The following is an 18,954-nucleotide window of genomic DNA, read 5'->3' as shown; positions in this document are numbered from 1 at the left end:
ATTTTTATGAAGTTTTGTATACATTGAGAATTCATTGAACTGCATCTGAAATTCTGAATATAAAAAAAAACTCATTGAATTGCAAATGCATAAAAAAAAAAATATTGTAGCAGTTATAAATTCAAATAAAGAAACAATAAGAAAATATTATTAGATTTAAAAATATTATTAGATTTAAAAATATTATTAGATTTAAAAATATATGTAAAATGCTGCCAAAAAATGCAGTGTTTTACTTTAAATTGCAATTTCTCAAATTTATGACCACAGACTTTGGTTTAAAAATGATATGATTTTGCTGTGAACATTTCTGTTTTTTAAATATAATATTAAGAGGTCAAAGTATTCATTTTGCAGAAGAATTGAAATAGTCTCTGTATATAGAGTGAAAAAAGAATAAAAATGACAAAATAAGGGTGACTACATGTAGTACTGCTAAATTGTAAACTTTCATTTTTTTCATACATTACTCAAACTTAAATGATTTAAACATTAAAAATGAATGTGGTGTTCTCAGCAATACCATATCTCTATTTTCTATCGGTATTCAGATGCAGTTTAAAGATCTAGAGTTCTCAATACATACAACAATTCATAAAATTTTAAATACCCCCAATTATGTATACTTTGCCTTAAATAAGTGAAATACATGTTTCTCAATTAGAAACACATTGGGAACATTATCCTATGGATTATTTCTTCTTAAAAGTGATTGATTGCTAAGTTTTATATTTTTCAAAAGTTTTCCCTCTCTATTTTTACAATGGCAAACTATCACAACGTAGAGTATATAATCAAAATTAAAAATTAAACATCTTATGTGATTTATGAAGTTACATTTAATAGAATATATGTATAATTGATTGATTGATGGCTGCTCAATATCCAGTGATAAAATAACATGCATTTTGAGGATGATAACAATTCAACATATTGTTAAGATATTGGTTTTAAATTGTTAATGAACAGTTGATGATTTTAGGTTTTAGTTTGGTGGCCAACCTCCAGTATTGAAGCATGGCCATGGAGTCCTATGTCTACTGATAGAGACAGAGCAAATCTGATAGTTCTATCAATACATGGGTAGGTGTAATAAATCTTTTATTGACAAACGATCTGATAGTTCTATCAATACATGGGTAGGTTTAATAAATCTTTTATTGACAAAAGATCTGATAGTTCTATCAATACATGGGTAGGTTTAATAAATCTTTTATTGACAAAAGATCTGATAGTTCTATCAATACATGGGTAGGTTTAATAAATCTTTTATTGACAAAATATCTGATAGTTCTATCAATACATGGGTAGGTTTAATAAATCTTTTATTGACAAAATATCTGATAGTTCTATCAATACATGGGTGACAAAAGATCTGATAGTTCTATCAATACATGGGTAGGTTTAATAAATCTTTTATTGACAAAATATCTGATAGTTGTATCAATACATGGGTAGGTTTAATAAATCTTTTATTGACAAAAGATCTGATAGTTCTATCAATACATGGGTAGGTTTAATAAATCTTTTATTGACAAAAGATCTGATAGTTCTATCAATACATGGGTAGGTTTAATAAATCTTTTATTGACAAAATATCTGATAGTTCTATCAATACATTGGTGGGTTTAATAAATCTTTTATTGACAAAATATCTGATAGTTCTATCAATACATGGGTAGGTTTAATAAATCTTTTATTGACAAAAGATCTGATAGTTCTATCAATACATGGGTAGGTTTAATAAATCTTTTATTGACAAAATATCTGATAGTTCTATCAATACATGGGTAGGTTTAATAAATCTTTTATTGACAAAATATCTGATAGTTCTATCAATACATGGGTAGGTTTAATAAATCTTTTATTGACAAAAGATCTGATAGTTCTATCAATACATGGGTAGGTTTAATAAATCTTTTATTGACAAAAGATCTGATAGTTCTATCAATACATGGGTAGGTTTAATAAATCTTTTATTGACAAAATATCTGATAGTTCTATCAATACATTGGTGGGTTTAATAAATCTTTTATTGACAAAATATCTGATAGTTCTATCAATACATGGGTAGGTTTAATAAATCTTTTATTGACAAAAGATCTGATAGTTCTATCAATACATGGGTAGGTTTAATAAATCTTTTATTGACAAAATATCTGATAGTTCTATCAATACATGAGTAGGTTTAATAAATCTTTTATTGACAAAAGATCTGATAGTTCTATCAATATATGGGTAGGTTTAATAAATCTTTTATTGACAAAATATCTGATAGTTCTATCAATACATGGGTAGGTGTAATAAATCTTTTATTGACAAAAGATCTGATAGTTCTATCAATACATGGGTAGGTTTAATAAATCTTTTATTGACAAAAAATCTGATAGTTCTATCAATACATGGGTAGGTTCAATAAATCTTTTATTGACAAAAGATCTGATAGTTCTATCAATACATGGGTAGGTTTAATAAATCTTTTATTGACAAAATATCTGATAGTTCTATCAATACATGGGTAGGTTTAATAAATCTTTTTATTAACAAAAGATCTGATAGTTCCATCAATACATTGGTGGGTTTAATAAATCTTTTTATTAACAAAAGAAATTGAGTGTAGTCATCCAAATATGAAATCATTCTCTTCAATATATGAGGTTAAATAAAATAATTTTCATCAAGCAAAAATATTTTTGTAAGACTGAAAATAAGACCTCTAAATAAATCAATCTGAGATATTCAGGTCCTTGATTTAACAAGTTCTTAATGTTTAGTGATTTAATATTGATTAACACAGCATCTAAAAATTGCTTGTTTATGTGTAGATATTTTTGCAGTTATGAAAATGATAAATAGAAAACTAATTATTTGCTTAGCATTTTTGAAAAATAACAAAAGTTACAACTATTAAATTGTATTTTCAGGCCAAATATAGACTTATTGGCTTACAATAGGACAGAGTGTGATCCATTTCATGCAAGCTTTAGGTAGGTCATTATTTCTTAGATTTTATTATTCAAGTTCAGTTTCAATTGTGTTAACTATATATTCTTTAATAGGAACAAGAAGGAATATTTAAGTTTTTCTCATCTAGTTCAGAATTAGTATAGAAATAATGATTCACTAATATTAAGTTGCAAAGATGACATCAATTTTATCTAGTTTGATAAATAATACTCCTTCGAAGAATGAAAACACCATTTCTATTACTCTTTTAAAAAACCATAGATTTTACCAAATATTTTTTGTATCTTGAATGTTAACAGCAAGACAAATTTTTTAGCATAAAATAGCTATTGGAAACTGGATGTAAATTATATATTTGAAAATTTCATTATGATTAAGCAAAACTAGTGAACTATTTGGTAGGCAGTAGTGACCCAGTTTGAATGTTTTACTTGAGAAACAGAATTTCATTTTATGACTTATGATGCGTATTTTACAGCTGTTTACAACCACACAGATTTTTCACTTTAGAGCAGTCTCAGAGTGGTGGTGGTGAGACAACAGCTCATACTTCTACATATGAGATAATTCAAGGAAAGGTAAGTCTCAGAGTGGTGGCAGTGAGACAACAGCTCATACTTCTACCTATGAGATTATTCAAGGAAAGGTAAGTCTCAGAGTGGTGGCGGTGAGACAACAGGTCATACTTCTACATATGAGATTATTCAAGGAAAGAGGTAAGTCTTAGAGTGGTGGTGGTGAGACAACAGCTCATACTTCTACCTATGAGATAATTCAAGGAAAGGTAAGTTTCAGAGTGGTGATGGTGGTGAGACAACAGCTCATACTTCTACATATGAGATTATTCAAGGTAAGAGGTAAGTCTTAGAGTGGTGGTGGTGAGACAACAGCTCATACTTCTACCTATGAGATAATTCAAGGAAAGGTAATTCTTAGAGTGGTGGTGGTGAGACAACAGCTCATACTTCTACCTATGAGATAATTCAAGGAAAGGTAAGTCTCATAGTGGTGGTGGTGAGACAACAGCTCACACTTCTACCTATGAGATAATTCAAGGAAAGGTAATTAATTTTTTCCTGCTTGGAACATAAATATCAATATGGCAATATTTTTCACCAGATAAGCTATTCAGGCTCTATGGAGCCTGTAGTTGTGATTATGTCAGGTTCTACTGTACTATGAGTAATAAATCAAAAAGATTTGGTCTATAGGATCATTTATAGATGTACATGTCTCCATAACAGGGTTCACCTATAAACCTTGAAAATATTTTTCTGAATATTAGTTCACCATGCTATTTTTGTAACATTAGAAATATTTATATGAAGAACAAGTATAATTTTTAGTAGGTGAGAAATATGCTACAATAAGAAATAAGTATATATATATATATATCAATCTTTACTCCAAAAAAAAAAGATTTTTTAAACATATACAGCTTTTATGGTCTTTTTCTTCTTTTGCATGTCCCTTTGGTATCTTTCGCCTCTCTTTTAGGATTTGTCAGTTTTGAAATAAAAGATTCTAAAGCTTTTGAGAAAGTATTTATATATAGCTGAAAAAATAATTATGACTTACAAATGATTTATAGATATATCTACATGGGCATGAAGTCGTTCACTGATGCCTTTTTGCCACATTGATTTATTTGCTTAAAGTAAATCATATGAATTGTGTTGTTGAAAAATAAAGTAATGATTATTATTATTGCAGATTCAGAGAATTTCAAATATTGCCATTCCACTTAAAAGTAAGTTTAAACATATGCAAAATGATTATTTCATGGTAAAAGGGTAGTGAATCATGAAGTGATTGAAACTGTACCCACCATAAATCTTTTAAAAGGAAGATTATCTCCAATGAGAAACAGAATATGTTAAGGGTCCTGTATTGGGTCTGGTATAAATGCAGTAGGGTTAACTTAGTTTTGAAGTACTTAAAACTCAACATTCTTCCTTTCTGATTTGGAACAATTACATAAGAGCAAATATATTTTAACAAACACATATATATATATTGTATATTATTGAGCTTAACAAGGACTTATTCAATCAGACCCAAAATGTCTACAACAATTAAACTGAGCCGAACAAGGACTTAATTCAGTCTGAACTGTAATGTGGAAAATTATAATCCTATATTGCATTTAGCTTGTCAGTCCTTCCGTACTTTCTTCTGCTTTTCTAGCAAATGTTTCTGTCACACTTTTCTCAGGTTCTACTGAACAGAATGACTTCATGTTTGGTCAACAACTTAGTAGCTTAAAAGTGATGATGTGTAATATGTTAGCACTATGAGGATCTGTCTGATGTGTAATATGTTAGCACTATGAGGATCTGTCTGATAAGTAATATGTTAGCACTATGAGGATCTGTCTGATAAGTAATATGTTAGCACTATTAGGATCCATCTGATGTGTAATATGTTAGCACTATGAGGATCTGTCTGATGTGTAATATGTTAGCACTATGAGGATCTGTCTGATAAGTAATATGTTAGCACTATGAGGATCTCTCTGATAAGTAATATGTTAGCACTATTAGGATCTGTCTGATGTGTAATATGTTAGCACTATGAGGATCTGTCTGATGCTTTCTTCCTATTTACCAATACTTTGAATTTTCACTTGTTGAAAGAAGTTAAAATATTTCATCTCACATTTCTCTAGTACCTCTGAACAGAATGATTTCATATTTGGTCAGCAGCTTGACAGTGATTAGTTATAATGTGTTAGTGCTTGTCAGACACATACATACTGTTTCCTTATACTTTGAAATAAGAGTGGGTTATTCTTAGCACAATATGTGTACATTCATATTGTTTTAAAATATATGCTTAATAAGGCCTTAACTCAGTCAGACCTATAATTAAACAACAGTCGAACATAACTTTAATAGTAAGGGCTTAATTAGTCTGACCCACTTTCAAAGACTGCTGTTAAACTTCAGGCTTTAATACCAATAATAAAATAATATTGCTTTATAGAAGCAAACATCCATTGCAAATGTTTCATATCTTTTAATTCTTTTCAGTTACCTTATGAAATGAGTACTATAAAGGTACTATTTATGTCTAAATGTTTACTGAATGATTCACTCAAACTATACTAAAGAAAGAAAAAAGTTATCAGGTTGAATGACTGAAAAGATATTGTATTTTCTGGAATCAAATGTTGAAAGCCATGAACTTGTTATATTTTGTTTTCTTTTTTTAATAAAGAAAAACTTGCCTAATTCAAGGCATCCAATCTTGATACTAGTAAATGATTTACAGACATATTTTTTTTTTTCAAATTTCAGGTCATGTAACTTGTTTAAGTAGAAATCATTTAGAAGATAAATTGGTTCTTGGCTGTGCTGATGGTTCTATTGTATGTATGATTTTACTCAGATATAGAGAATTGTGAATTGTATAGTTAAAGGTAACAACATTTGCTGTATCAGCACATTCAGAGCTTTCAGAGATCTTTTTGTAGAAATATTAGTTCAGAAGTATGTACATTGATATAATATGGTGAGAAAACAGACTGAAGTAGCTTTCATGGCAAATTTGGCTATAGAATATTTGTATTTATGTTTAAGGATGTAAATTCAGAATGCCTTTCTTTCATACTATTTCATTATATAGAAGTTGAGGCAACATAGGGTAATCTTCAATGTGTAAATATTTAAAACCATTGTCAGTTTATATAATAGTTAATACTTTATTGACATCACTATTAAAACCTTCAAGTACAGTGAGTTTGTGTTGAATCTATGTCTTTTGCACTCCACAGACTCTCCAGTCTTTCTAGAATTAATCTATCTTGAATATGAAGGTTCAGTGTCTAAGTAAAATATTTTTATTTTATTTTAGGTACTATATGATGAAGGGAGGAAGTCTACATTTTTTGTCAGGGCTGCATTGGTGAGTTGTGTATAATCAAAACATCTAGATACAGAAATTACATTTCACATATTGTTATACAAATCTTCAAATGAGAAATATCGCTTTTCAGATATACAAGTACAAAAGTATGTGGGGTATCTAAACATCAATGTCTAATTGTGTATATAGAATACATATAAAAAAACCATGTTTATATTTTGTTTATAAATTTAATGTCAAGTACATGTGCCTGTGAAATAGAAATAAATGGTGTATAAACATCGGAATAATACATTATTTGTTTACAGATACCAGCCTCCATATCGTGGCATCCTACAGGAACAGTATTTTTTGTAGTGGGTGCTAGAGGAGATATTCAGGTAAAGTGAGATAGCAATGGCAGCAAAATGTAGATCAATCAGTCCTATAGAAAAATAAAATTGTCATGATTTTATAGATTTTATTAATTTTCATTGCATTAACAATTATAGTTTGCCTTTAACATGTTTAAATTATTTTATGAATTGCACAAAGTGTTTTTGAACTGAAGTCTTTGTTTTCATACAATGAAGAAACTGTTTTCAATACAAAATATTTTAATATTTAAATTAATTTAATGTCTTTTAGAAAAAAATTAATGTTTAAGAAGAATTGCTTATTCTAAAAGAACTTAAATGAATCAGTTTAAACCACATTAAAGAAAGATGGAATTTCCCACTATCTGACCTCTTAATGGTTAAGGCTTATGTCTACGTCTTAATTGTAGCAAGCAAGATTAACTGTATAAAAAAACCCAGAAAGGATAAAGCTCAATTGGTGTAAATAGATGAAGAATTTGAATGAAGATTGGGAAGATGTTTTAAATACCCGCTGTGTCATTAAATAACCCAGGAATTCTGAAAATGATCCGTTTTCACCGGGATTCTTGAGCCTTTAGACTGATTTCATACGTGATTTTCCTTTAGAATACCAGCAAATTTGTAATTCTTCCTGGACAGGAAGCTTAACTAGCTGTGTTAACTGTCAAATTAAATGACCCATTAAGTGCATGGCTTCAAATGACAGCTTTGGTGTCAAACACACTGTTGATTAACACCAATTACCTTAGCTTAAGGTCATGAATAATTTGTGGATTTCAAAGTTGTTTGACAATAAATTTGAGTTACTTCCCTTTTTTTTCACCTTTCGAACTTGAGATAAAGGATACAACAGATACAGTTAAGTCTGCCTCATATCTTGACTTACATCTAGAACTTGAGATAAAGGATACAACAGATACAGTTAAGTCTGCCTCATATCTTGACTTACATCTAGAAATTGACAATGAGGGTCGGTTGAAAACAAAACTTTACGACAAAAGAGATGATTTCAGCTTCCCAATTGTGAACTTTCCATTTTTGTCTCGCCTTGACGAAGTCAAAAAGCGAGACATAGGTATGCTGTTTCCGGCAGCGGCGGCGTCAACAATGTATTAGTTTGTGATTAGGTCTAGTTGATGGTGAACCAATAGTGATAGGTCAATGATATTTGGTATGCAGTTGTATTAGCATTGGCACATCTCATTACCATGGAGATTATTTGGCCCCGCCCCCTCAGTCAAGGTCTATTGACTTTGAAACTTTTCATAGTTAGCATGTATTAGTTTGTGATTAGTTCAATTTATGGGGAATCACTAGTGGTAGGTCAATGATATTTGGTATGCAGTTGTATAAGCATGGTCATATCTCATTTCCATGGAGATTATTTGGCTCCCCCCCCTTTAGTCATGGTCTATAGACTTTGAAAATTTTGCTAAATTTACATGTATTAGTTTGTGATTAGGTCAGTTCAAGGGGAACCATTAGTGGTAGGCCAATGATAATTGGTGTTCAGTTGTATAAGCATTAGCACATCTCATTTCCATGGAGAATATTTGGCCCCGCCCCCTCAGTCATGGTCTATTTACTTTGAAACGTTTGCTTAGTTTACATGTATTAGTTCGTGATTAGATCAGTTTAAGACGAACTGCTTATGTTAAGTCATTGATATTTGGTATGCAAATTTATTGGCATTTGCAAGTATCGTTTCCGTGGAGATTATATAGCCCCACCCTGATCATGGTTCATTGACTTTGAAAATTTTACATAGTTTACAAGTTAATGTTTGTGTTTAGGTTTGTTTAAAGGGAACGACTTATAATAAGTCAATGGTATTTGGTATGCAGTTGTATTAGCATTGGCACATCTCATTCCATGGAGATTGTTTAGCCATGTACCTTCAGTCATGGTTCATCGACTTTGAATATTTGCATTACTTACATGTTAAAGTATTGCAATTTTAATTTCAACATTTGCATTATCAAAATTACAAAAAGGCGAGACATATCTCTGTGATAACAGTTTATTATGTAACAGCATTCCAGCATATAGAGTATATATCTCCCAGTTGCTACGATGTTCCAGGGCTTGTATTTCCTATCATGATTTCCTTGATAGAGGGTTGCTGCTCACAAGGAAGCTATTAAACCAAGAGTTCCAAGTGGTGAAGTTGAAATCATCCCTTCGTAAGTTTTTACAGACGTAATCACGAGTTGGTTAACCGTTATGGAATATCCGTTTCACAGATGATAGCAGATATGTTCCTAATGTCGTAACTACAATCCTGTCCCCTTTTCCCCAATGCGACCTATCGAATTAGACTTATTACCGGGTTTGTACTAACATGAGCAAAACAACGGGTGCCACATGTGGAGCAGGATCTGCTTACCCTTCTGGAGCACCTGAGATCACCCTCAGTTTTTGGTGGGGTTTGTGTTGCTTAGTCTTTATTTTTCTGTATTGTGTTTTGTGTACTATTGTTTGTCTGTTTGTCTTTTTCTTTTTTAGCCATGGCGTTGTCAGTTTATTTGCGACTTATGATTTTGAATGTCCCTCTGGTATCTTTCGCATCTCTTTTTCACAATATACTCCTTAGAATTATGTTTTTTTTTTTTTTGTAAAAAGTTTAAATCTAAGGCAAATTGAATGCAAATACAAATCAGAATATTAATTTCTTTATTTTTATACCTTAAAACAATTAAAAAATTAATATATTTTTTTTTTTTTATCTCTACCTTCTTTAAATGCTTATTTTTTTGTTTATTATATATCAATATCAATTACCTTAATGGACTATTGTTAAAAGCAACAAAACTTGATACATACTATATATGAAGGAATTGGCTGGTGTATTGATAAAAAAACTATTAACTAAAAAAGAAGAAGGGGTATGGCTTGGCTGGAATTGACCAAAATAATATATTAATGTATCAATGGCTTATAAATATAGTGAAAAAATTAAATTAAAGTTTTTAATTATTTTTTAGTTTATACTTAACCATGTTGACATGCTTTGGAAACTGTTTGATTTAAGATATAAAGAAATGTCCCCTGAATACTTAAATTCAGCTGAAAAAAGTTCGTAGGCATTATGACCTGAGATTTTCTTCTTCAATGCAGGTCATGACCTGCATTTTCATTTTCATAGGTTGACAGGTATGCATTTTACTCAATCAAAAGTTTAGACATTAAAATTGCTATAATTTTGTTTGGTTTATTGTACGTTTCACATTGGTTTGTACATTCAGCATTTTTATTCTACAAATTTGCTCTCAGTCAATATGTACAATCTCATAACAGTTATATAGCAGAAGATACTGCAGCATGTAAATTCAATTCAGAAAGCTATTATAACTTGCTTGTTACAGGTTTTTGATATGGCATTATCTCCCCTGAAAATACAGTTGGTGTCAGAAGATCCATGTACACATAGAATTCTACCTATAGGCAAATATTTTAAGTAAGATATGATTATAGATTTATATTAGCTTTAAGATTTGTGAATGTAATAGTACACATATTATACGTTATTTTAAAGAGAAGCAGCTTTAAGTCTATGAAAAGTGGGAGATGACATATAACAGATGTTTGCACTGACCTTTCCCGTGTGGAAAAAAGTCTTGTCAGTCTTACTGACATGCAGTTTGATAAACCTTTTGAATTACTACTTTTACTGAGGAAATATCTTCTTACTTTATTTGTTTCCTTGCTGTGAAGATTTTGATATCCTCCCTTTAAGATCATACTTTTACACTTCTTCGAAGATTGTTGAGGATATTTTGGAGGGGCATTCATTTTCTCAACCATATTATTTACTTTATAACATTTAATTTTTAAAATTTACAACAAAAAAATAAGATAAAATAAATTGTGAAATTTGGTGTCAAAGGTTTTTTTTTGTCACTTATCCTGCATGCAAATTTTAAAGTCATTTACATATTTTGCAGGGTTCCCTACACATTAAAGGATATTAAATGGTGTTTATATGATCCAAAGTCTGTAGAATGGAATGGTGACTACACTGATGCTATGTACATGCATTTTGACAGGTATAGCAATATACTGAGATATGGAAATTTTAATATTATTTAGTTTATAGATAGTCAATATTCTGGAAACTCTTGACTGTCATGGTTTCTCCATGTCATTTTAATATATAGCCAGGTAAATGAGGAAGTTGAAGTTTATATGCTCTGTGATCAGCACTTGATGTTCTTTTTGGTGAATGTGTGCTTTCAGACATCTATGTTACCTTCACACCGTATCCACGTTTACTGTAAACCAACTAATTTTTGCAAGCCTTTATTTTTTGCAACTTTCGTGAGTAGAAAAATAATGTGAATATAAATCATCTCGATTATGTAAAACTTGGATCTTTCTTTATTTAACTAAATCAAATTAATTTGAAATTGCAAGAATGGGCTTAAAGCGAAATGAAGTATCCGCAAAAATAAATTGGTTCACAGTATTTTATATACAAATTTTAAATAAATATTTACTTCACAATTTCTCAAGGTAGTAAAAAATCAAATTAGAATTCCCTTATTAAATTCTTCTTTCATCTGTATCAATTTTATGAAATCTTTATCATGTTTAATCAAGTTTTTTGGCTGGATGCATGGCCTGAAAATCAGACTGAAAGTATGTATAGTATCACAGGGATCAATGGACAGGGTCTAAAAAAGGTACTTGTTTTGTGTAATCAACTATTATAAGTTTTCAACAAAGAGTTCTCACTGGCTGAAATCATCAGATGACTCCTTATTGCTCTTAAATGATGATATTTACCTATTTTTGTGTTTTTGCCTATTATTTTGAAAACTATAATAAATAGCTCGAATTTTATATAGCAAAAATTATCAGCAAAACAAGATCTACAAATATGTCAACATGACTGAAATTATCAGTTTACTCTTTATAGAATTATTGCCGTTTCATGATGATTTTTATCAAACAATGGTTATTGTTGAAGATGCAGGTGAGGAACACAGGCTCTTTAGAGCCTCTAGTTTAATGATTTTGTCTGTTTTGGCCTATATCTCAAGGGAGGTTCTAATTTCCCTCAGTTTTGCTTTATTGGAGAATATCGTAACATTGCAACCTGGCCATTTTCTACAGTATATATATATTAATCTTCATTAAACTTAACTTTTTATATTGTAGAGGTCCTCCAGTTGTGTTTATATTACATCTAGGAGTTATTAGTAGAGAGAGACTGTCTGGACTAGAATTAGTCAAAGAGTACCTAAAACACAGGCAAGAAGAAGAGGTGAGGAATGTTTGAATATTGAAAGAAATTTTTAATAATGTATGTCTTTCATAGCTTGAATTCACCATTTCATAATCTAATGCATTCTGGGAAATATTATCAAAATCATACATTAACATGTGATGGAAAATGTTTGAAACAATAATATTTGACCAATAACGTAAAACTATTATATTTTGTTGTAGGAACATTTAAATTAACAATGATCAGTTTATATTCAGAAACCGTCACTTTTTTTAGTGAGTTGCGATTTTCCCAGAAAATGTTATATCACTGAGGAATAGTGTCTGTCTGATTGAGGATCAACATTTCAGTGTCAGTTTTTTGCGGTCATAAATCAAAGATCAACATGCATAAGTTGTAAATATACTAAAATTTTGAGAAATGTTTGGTTTATGGATACATCAATCATTCCAAACTTTAGGGAACCCTTTTGAATGGGAGATGATGACAAGTTTTTTGTTGTTTTGTACAGCTACTATACAGTCTGAACATAGCTATATACTGAAATGATTTTAGTTGACTGCAAGGGAATTGGCTGAACAGTACTGAAAATTGACTGAATGACTGTACATGACTTGATATTCATTGTTCAGTCTTTCGAGTGCTGTACAGATCAAAATGGGTGTTTCAGTTCATAATCAGTTTACTAATGCACAGAGGCTGTGTACAAACAAAAAATCATCATCACACTTCTCAAGTTGCAACTCATCTTATGCATGATAAGCATAGTGTATTTTCAGATGAATGATACATGATGCTAAGTCAATAAAAGGCATGTAACAGACTGTTGCATACAAACTTTAATTGATCATGTTGATGAAGTGTAACTTGATTGTAAAAGGTTCAAGGAATTAATGGATCAGTATTGACCAATTTAATTCTTTAATATGAATTAGTTTAACATAAATCTGTGAACAGACTTACATAGTTCATGTTTTATCTTTATTTTAAACAGGCAGTACAGTTACTAAAAGCTATGAACTGGGACATGGAAGGTCCTGTATGTTACTCAAGTTTGTCTGCTATTGTAAACCATTTACTAAGACAACCACTCAATGCAGAGAGAGAGGGTAGGTAGTGGTTTCAAAAATCTTTGTGAGGAAAATGTTATTTATATATACATATAATAACAGTCAACCAGCAAATTTAATAAATATCAAGTCAAAGAACTCATTGTTTTATGACCCTTTTTGAAAAGGAAGGGACTGACACTGATGAAGGCCATTTGTTGTGCCGAGATATGTCACCTTCTGATGCCTCAATACATTCATTAAAAAAAAGACCATTAATCTTGTATCAATTATATTCGGTCTTACTTTTTAGGACTATGTTGATTGATTGAATGATTGATTAATTGATTAATTGATTAATTGATTGATTAGATTTATATTAAGACATAATTTTATGTAGCCAGTGGCATTAAGTATAATAATTATAATATTAATATTAATTATTTATATGGAAAAAATATTTTCTTCAATGAAAGGTTAATGCGATATCCAAGTTCTGAATAAACAATTGATGTAGCTCTGTAAGTGTTTTTTAGCATATAGTTGAATTAGGACCCTGCCATCTATATATGGTGGTAGTCTAGTAGCTATATATATAGTGATCCGTCTATCTGTCTGTTATTGAATCCAAGAAACTGTTTCCACTGTACTTCTCTCTGGAGTATATGATAACTTATGATATTTGGTGAGTTCATGCCACAAGCAGTTTAAAAAGTTTCACCTTAGATTCATATTCATATATCATGACCCTAGTTTACCACAATAATATATTTTTCAAACACGAAACAAAAAATAGACAGACCCTCATGTTAATGTCTTAAAATCAAATGTTACTGCTTCAACGTTAATGTGTAATTATATTAAGTTTTATTTAATTTTCATAGCTCAGCTAGAGTCAACATTAGGGACATTTTATGCACCAAAGCGACCTTTATCAGAAGTAACAATCATGGACTATAGAGATCCTATCAGTCGATTAGCTAGGCGGTTCTTTCACCAATTACTCAGGTATATCAACACACTTTTTATGAGATATAGCTTATGTTTGTAAAAATTATGAAGTTCAGTGCATTATTTCAATAGATCTGCAATTTATTTTGAGCATCATTCAAAATTTATATAGAATAGTAAGATTTAAAACATCTTAGGCATTTGTTTATATAGATTGTTAACTGAATGAATCATTTCTTAACTTCTTCAGTGTGTGAGTGGAATAATGTTTGTTGTCTAACATCGTAGTATGTAGACATATCAATTTGAAATACGAAAGGAAATTGCCATATTTGGTTATAAGATTGATTTACTACATAAATGTTATAAAGATATTGACTTACTATTAAGCAGAAATCTCTATTTTAATAAAATAATATAATACATAGAAGTTGTATCTGTAACATAATACCAGTTGCTTTTCCTTAAGAAAAATTATGTGTAAAGGGAGATTACTGTTATTATTCAAAATGTGACTATCCTGCATTTCTTTTTTATGCCCCTGTCCTGCCGTGGCGGAGGGGGTATTAAGGTTTTACCTTTGTCCGTCTGTACGTCCGTTTCCACACTGTAAATTTACTTTGCCTCAATCAAGTTTGAATTTGGATTACCTCAACCAAATGTTATAAAACTTATACTCAATGCTTATTACCACCAAATGCAGATCAAGTTTGAATTTGGGTGGCGTCACTTTCACTGTTCTCGAGTTATGTCCCTTTATAAATGGAAAAATTGCTAAATTTGTCGTTTTCACACTCTAACTTTAGTCTTTAGTTTGCCTCAACCAAATGTTATAAAACTTATACACAATGCTTATTACCAACAAACACAGATCAAGTTTGAATTTGGGTTGCGTCTTTTGAACAAAAAAAGGCATCGGTTGGGACTGGTATTTTTCTCGATCACAACTTTATATGATATGATTTGACATATATATTTTGATATTTAGTTGAAGGGTTCATAAAGGTTTAAGCTGTGTTAAGCAATATTTGCAAAATATCTTTTTCTTATGTACCTAAGTAAACCAAGTTTAACCTTTCTAAAAAGGTATGGAGTGCTTTGCATTATCATAAATTACGTCAAAATGTGTCTTGAATAAACATACTGTAATTATATTCCTTATCTGCCGCATTTGATATTTCCTCCTGTGTGGTACCGGTACATATGTCTATATTTCAATGTAGCCAAAGGAACCTTAGCCAAATTGTGATGCAGCCAATCAGAACCGATATTTGTTATATATATAAGAAATAATTTCAAGATGGCAGAATATCGAATGAAACTTATAGCTTCACACAGTGTATATGAATTTGACGCGCCTAGTCAGTTTTCCTACCTAAGGTGGGTGGTTCTCTCCGGGCACTCCGGCTTCCTCCACCAATAAAAACTGACTGCCACAAAATAGCACAATAGTGTTGAAAGTGGCGATAAACACCAATCAACCAATCAATCAATATACCAAGGTAAACCAGTAAAGGCAAAATTATTCATAAATCAGGTATCGAATCAGATCTTGAATACCCATATTGAATTTTTCTGTATTTAATATCTTCTCCTGTCTGGTACATGTTCCCAATTTTATATCCCATTCTATCCAATAGAATTTTTCAAAAATCATAAGGCAACCAATGAGAACCGATCTTTGTTACGTAATAATTCCAAGATGGCGTGAATATTGTATGAAACTTATAGCTTCGCACTGTGATGCAAAGCAATAATGACATGATACAACTAGTCTTTTCAGTGTTTCCTATAAAAAATTTCTTAAACATTTTGCACGAAAAATATCCTTATATGTAGCTTATTAACCATCTATGTGTTCCACTTGCACACATCACCTTCTTTCCTAAATTTCAATTTGTCAATGATCTGATATGCGACCTAACACAAGAAATATTATGGTCAGGAATTTGGGCATGTCTAATGTCTACTGTTATTTCACCCTAGCGGTTGTCTGAAATATGTGTAGCATAAGCCATACTATAATAGAAAAGAAAAGATGTTTTTTACCAATTAATGACACATAATCACTTCAAGCAAATGAAAAAATCTGAAAGCAAAGAAACACTTTCTCATCTAAAAGTTGCAGTGAGGCCTTCAACATGGAGCATAACTCTGACCTCACTGTAATTTTAAGTTTAAGACCGTTCCTAACACTAGTTTGAGCAGAATTATTTACTTGATGTTGGTTGCACTACATCAGTACATTGAAGAGCATAGCTGTGAGTTAACATCAACTAATTATGAATTATATCTGGCAAACAATTAATTGTAATGTAGTACAAACATTTTGACAAGGTTTTTTATCCGAAGATGTCACATTAAACTGTAAGACTTCAAAAAATAGTTCCACTACATGCAGTTTGCTGTTAGTGCGATATGCAAAACAAAACAAAAATTAATATTCATGTCTTATACAGGTACTCAAGATTTGACAAGGCATTTTTATTGGCTGTAGATATTGGTTCAAGGGATTTATTTATGGTAAGCATTGGTACAGAATGGTAGGGAAAGGTCAATATGATACAAAAAGGTTCTTATAAAAAAATAACAGTTAGAAAATATGAATAGTGAATTGTTGAACATTTCCAAGCAAGTAAATCAAGATAATACGGTACAAATGATGGATCTGATACACATATTGAAAACAAGTCATGTTTCCATACACAACAGTTTTATACTTTCAGAGCATGATTAGAACAAAACAGTTTTAATAATACATTTGTTTTATATGATATTTTCCCACTATAATTGACAATCACTCAAATCTGCTTGATTATTTATAAAAATTATAAGCTCTCCTTGACCATTTACCCTTTTCCTTTAAGCATAAATAATTGGCTCTTATTTTCTATGTAAGAACATGAAAATAAAAACATTTGGTTGTCTTTGACTACATGAGTTTGTGAGTAAGATAATTTTTTCGAAATACTAAGGATTTTCTACCGTAGGAATAGATTAACTCAGCTGTATTTGGCAAAACCTTTCAGAATTGCAAGTCCTCAATGCTCTTCAATTTTGTACTTTAACTTGCCTTTTTAACTTTTTTTGATTCAAGCGTCACTGATGAGTCTTTGTAGACGAAACATGCATCTGGAGTACAAAATTTAAATCCTTGTATCTATGATGAGTTTATTGACTGAGAAGTGTTTAGAAAAGACTTCAGGGGTTGGTCATTCTCGTGTGGATTAAAACTTCACAGCTTATCCTTGAATGAAAATTGTGTGTCTTATTATACAATGTGAAAATGAGTACTAACAAAGAAGCAAGAAAAGAGAAAAATATTACTGTTTATCTATATTCTTGTCTACATAATAAGTTATATCTACTTTAGATTGGACAAACAGTAGTGACTTAAAGTTTCTATTCTAAATACAGATTGTATGTATAAGTGCACCATGGAGACAACTTATGCTTTAGCAAAGCTGAATAACATATATAGTTATTTATGTCTCGAATGATATACAGTTCCTTACTCAAATTTGTCTTATTGATAGGATATACATTACATGGCATTAGATAAAGGAGAAACAGCATTGGCAGAAGTGGCGAAGAGGAAGGCAGAACAGATTGAATCAGAATCATTGGGTAATTTGATATTACTTTTCAGACAAATGGATTACTTTATTTAAAGTATTTGATCAAAGTAATTTTTTCTTTTTATTTGAATGACATCACATGAAAAAAATGAAAAAAGCACAAACTAGTGCATTGGTTTTATATCTGCATACATGGTTTTTGGATTCACAGACTACACAATTATCAAATGAATTATATATGCACTGAGTGTTGTTGGTGATGGATACCACATTGTTTTATATTGCACAGATTCATTTGATGACTATGATGATGATTTTGTGGATAATGGATTTCACCAGTTAAACCAGCAACATCAAAATGAGGTATTTTATATAGATTAGATTGTTAAGTTTTTTTTAAAAGAAGGCACTTTAAAATTGTTGGGGAACTGATGGTTTAAAATTTAATGTTTTCAAGAGCAGCTTTAACTTATAACTGCAAGTGTTCAATTTTATGAAAATCTCAGTTAAGTTCAAATCATCAATTGATACTGTTAATAATATGTCTATACAATATGCCAATCTCTTAATCACCAAGAGTCTTACATAAAATGGTCAGAAACTTTCAAAGATCTGCCATCAACACCAAATTTTCCAAATAAAAAATGATATTAAGATAAGACATAAGTCAACCAGCCAATGACAAGGTTCCTTAATTGGGATAGGAACAGGAATATATGGCAGGGTTAAAATAGTTATATGAGATCTCAACCTTACCATTTTCAATCTTGCTCGGTGGACTAATTTTAAGATACATCAAAGAACCAACAATAAAAATAAGTTCAAGAATAGTACTTTTGTCCATAATAACAATATAAAAGATTACCAAAACCGTTTAAAAGCAATAATACTAAACTATACCTTGTCCAATAATGCTTGTGGTTATTGAAAGCAAGCATACAGTACTTAGCCTG

General features: G+C 30.5%; 1 protein-coding gene across 1 annotated transcript in view; it reads left to right on the top strand.

Moving 5' to 3' along the window:
• The window catches only part of LOC127736905 (WD repeat-containing and planar cell polarity effector protein fritz homolog), a 34,522-nt gene extending 16,140 nt beyond the window's left edge, over positions 1 to 18,382 (top strand). The window contains exons 10-24 of the mRNA XM_052247469.1: positions 983 to 1,083; positions 2,925 to 2,987; positions 3,446 to 3,545; positions 4,681 to 4,717; positions 6,267 to 6,337; positions 6,823 to 6,873; positions 7,143 to 7,214; positions 10,559 to 10,650; positions 11,138 to 11,239; positions 12,354 to 12,459; positions 13,418 to 13,532; positions 14,357 to 14,480; positions 16,883 to 16,946; positions 17,960 to 18,050; positions 18,291 to 18,382. Of these exons, the coding sequence (XP_052103429.1) occupies positions 983 to 1,083; positions 2,925 to 2,987; positions 3,446 to 3,545; positions 4,681 to 4,717; positions 6,267 to 6,337; positions 6,823 to 6,873; positions 7,143 to 7,214; positions 10,559 to 10,650; positions 11,138 to 11,239; positions 12,354 to 12,459; positions 13,418 to 13,532; positions 14,357 to 14,480; positions 16,883 to 16,946; positions 17,960 to 18,050; positions 18,291 to 18,382 (1,281 nt within the window). The remainder of the gene's footprint in view (positions 1 to 982; positions 1,084 to 2,924; positions 2,988 to 3,445; positions 3,546 to 4,680; positions 4,718 to 6,266; positions 6,338 to 6,822; positions 6,874 to 7,142; positions 7,215 to 10,558; positions 10,651 to 11,137; positions 11,240 to 12,353; positions 12,460 to 13,417; positions 13,533 to 14,356; positions 14,481 to 16,882; positions 16,947 to 17,959; positions 18,051 to 18,290) is intronic.
• Positions 18,383 to 18,954: the final 572 nt, after the last annotated feature.

The sequence above is a fragment of the Mytilus californianus genome, unplaced genomic scaffold (assembly GCF_021869535.1).
Source record: "Mytilus californianus isolate M0D057914Y unplaced genomic scaffold, xbMytCali1.0.p SCAF_4, whole genome shotgun sequence".
Taxonomy (NCBI): Eukaryota; Metazoa; Mollusca; class Bivalvia; order Mytilida; family Mytilidae; genus Mytilus; species Mytilus californianus.
Note: the sequence above shows the minus strand (reverse complement) of the source record. Positions and strands in the feature narration are given on the sequence as shown.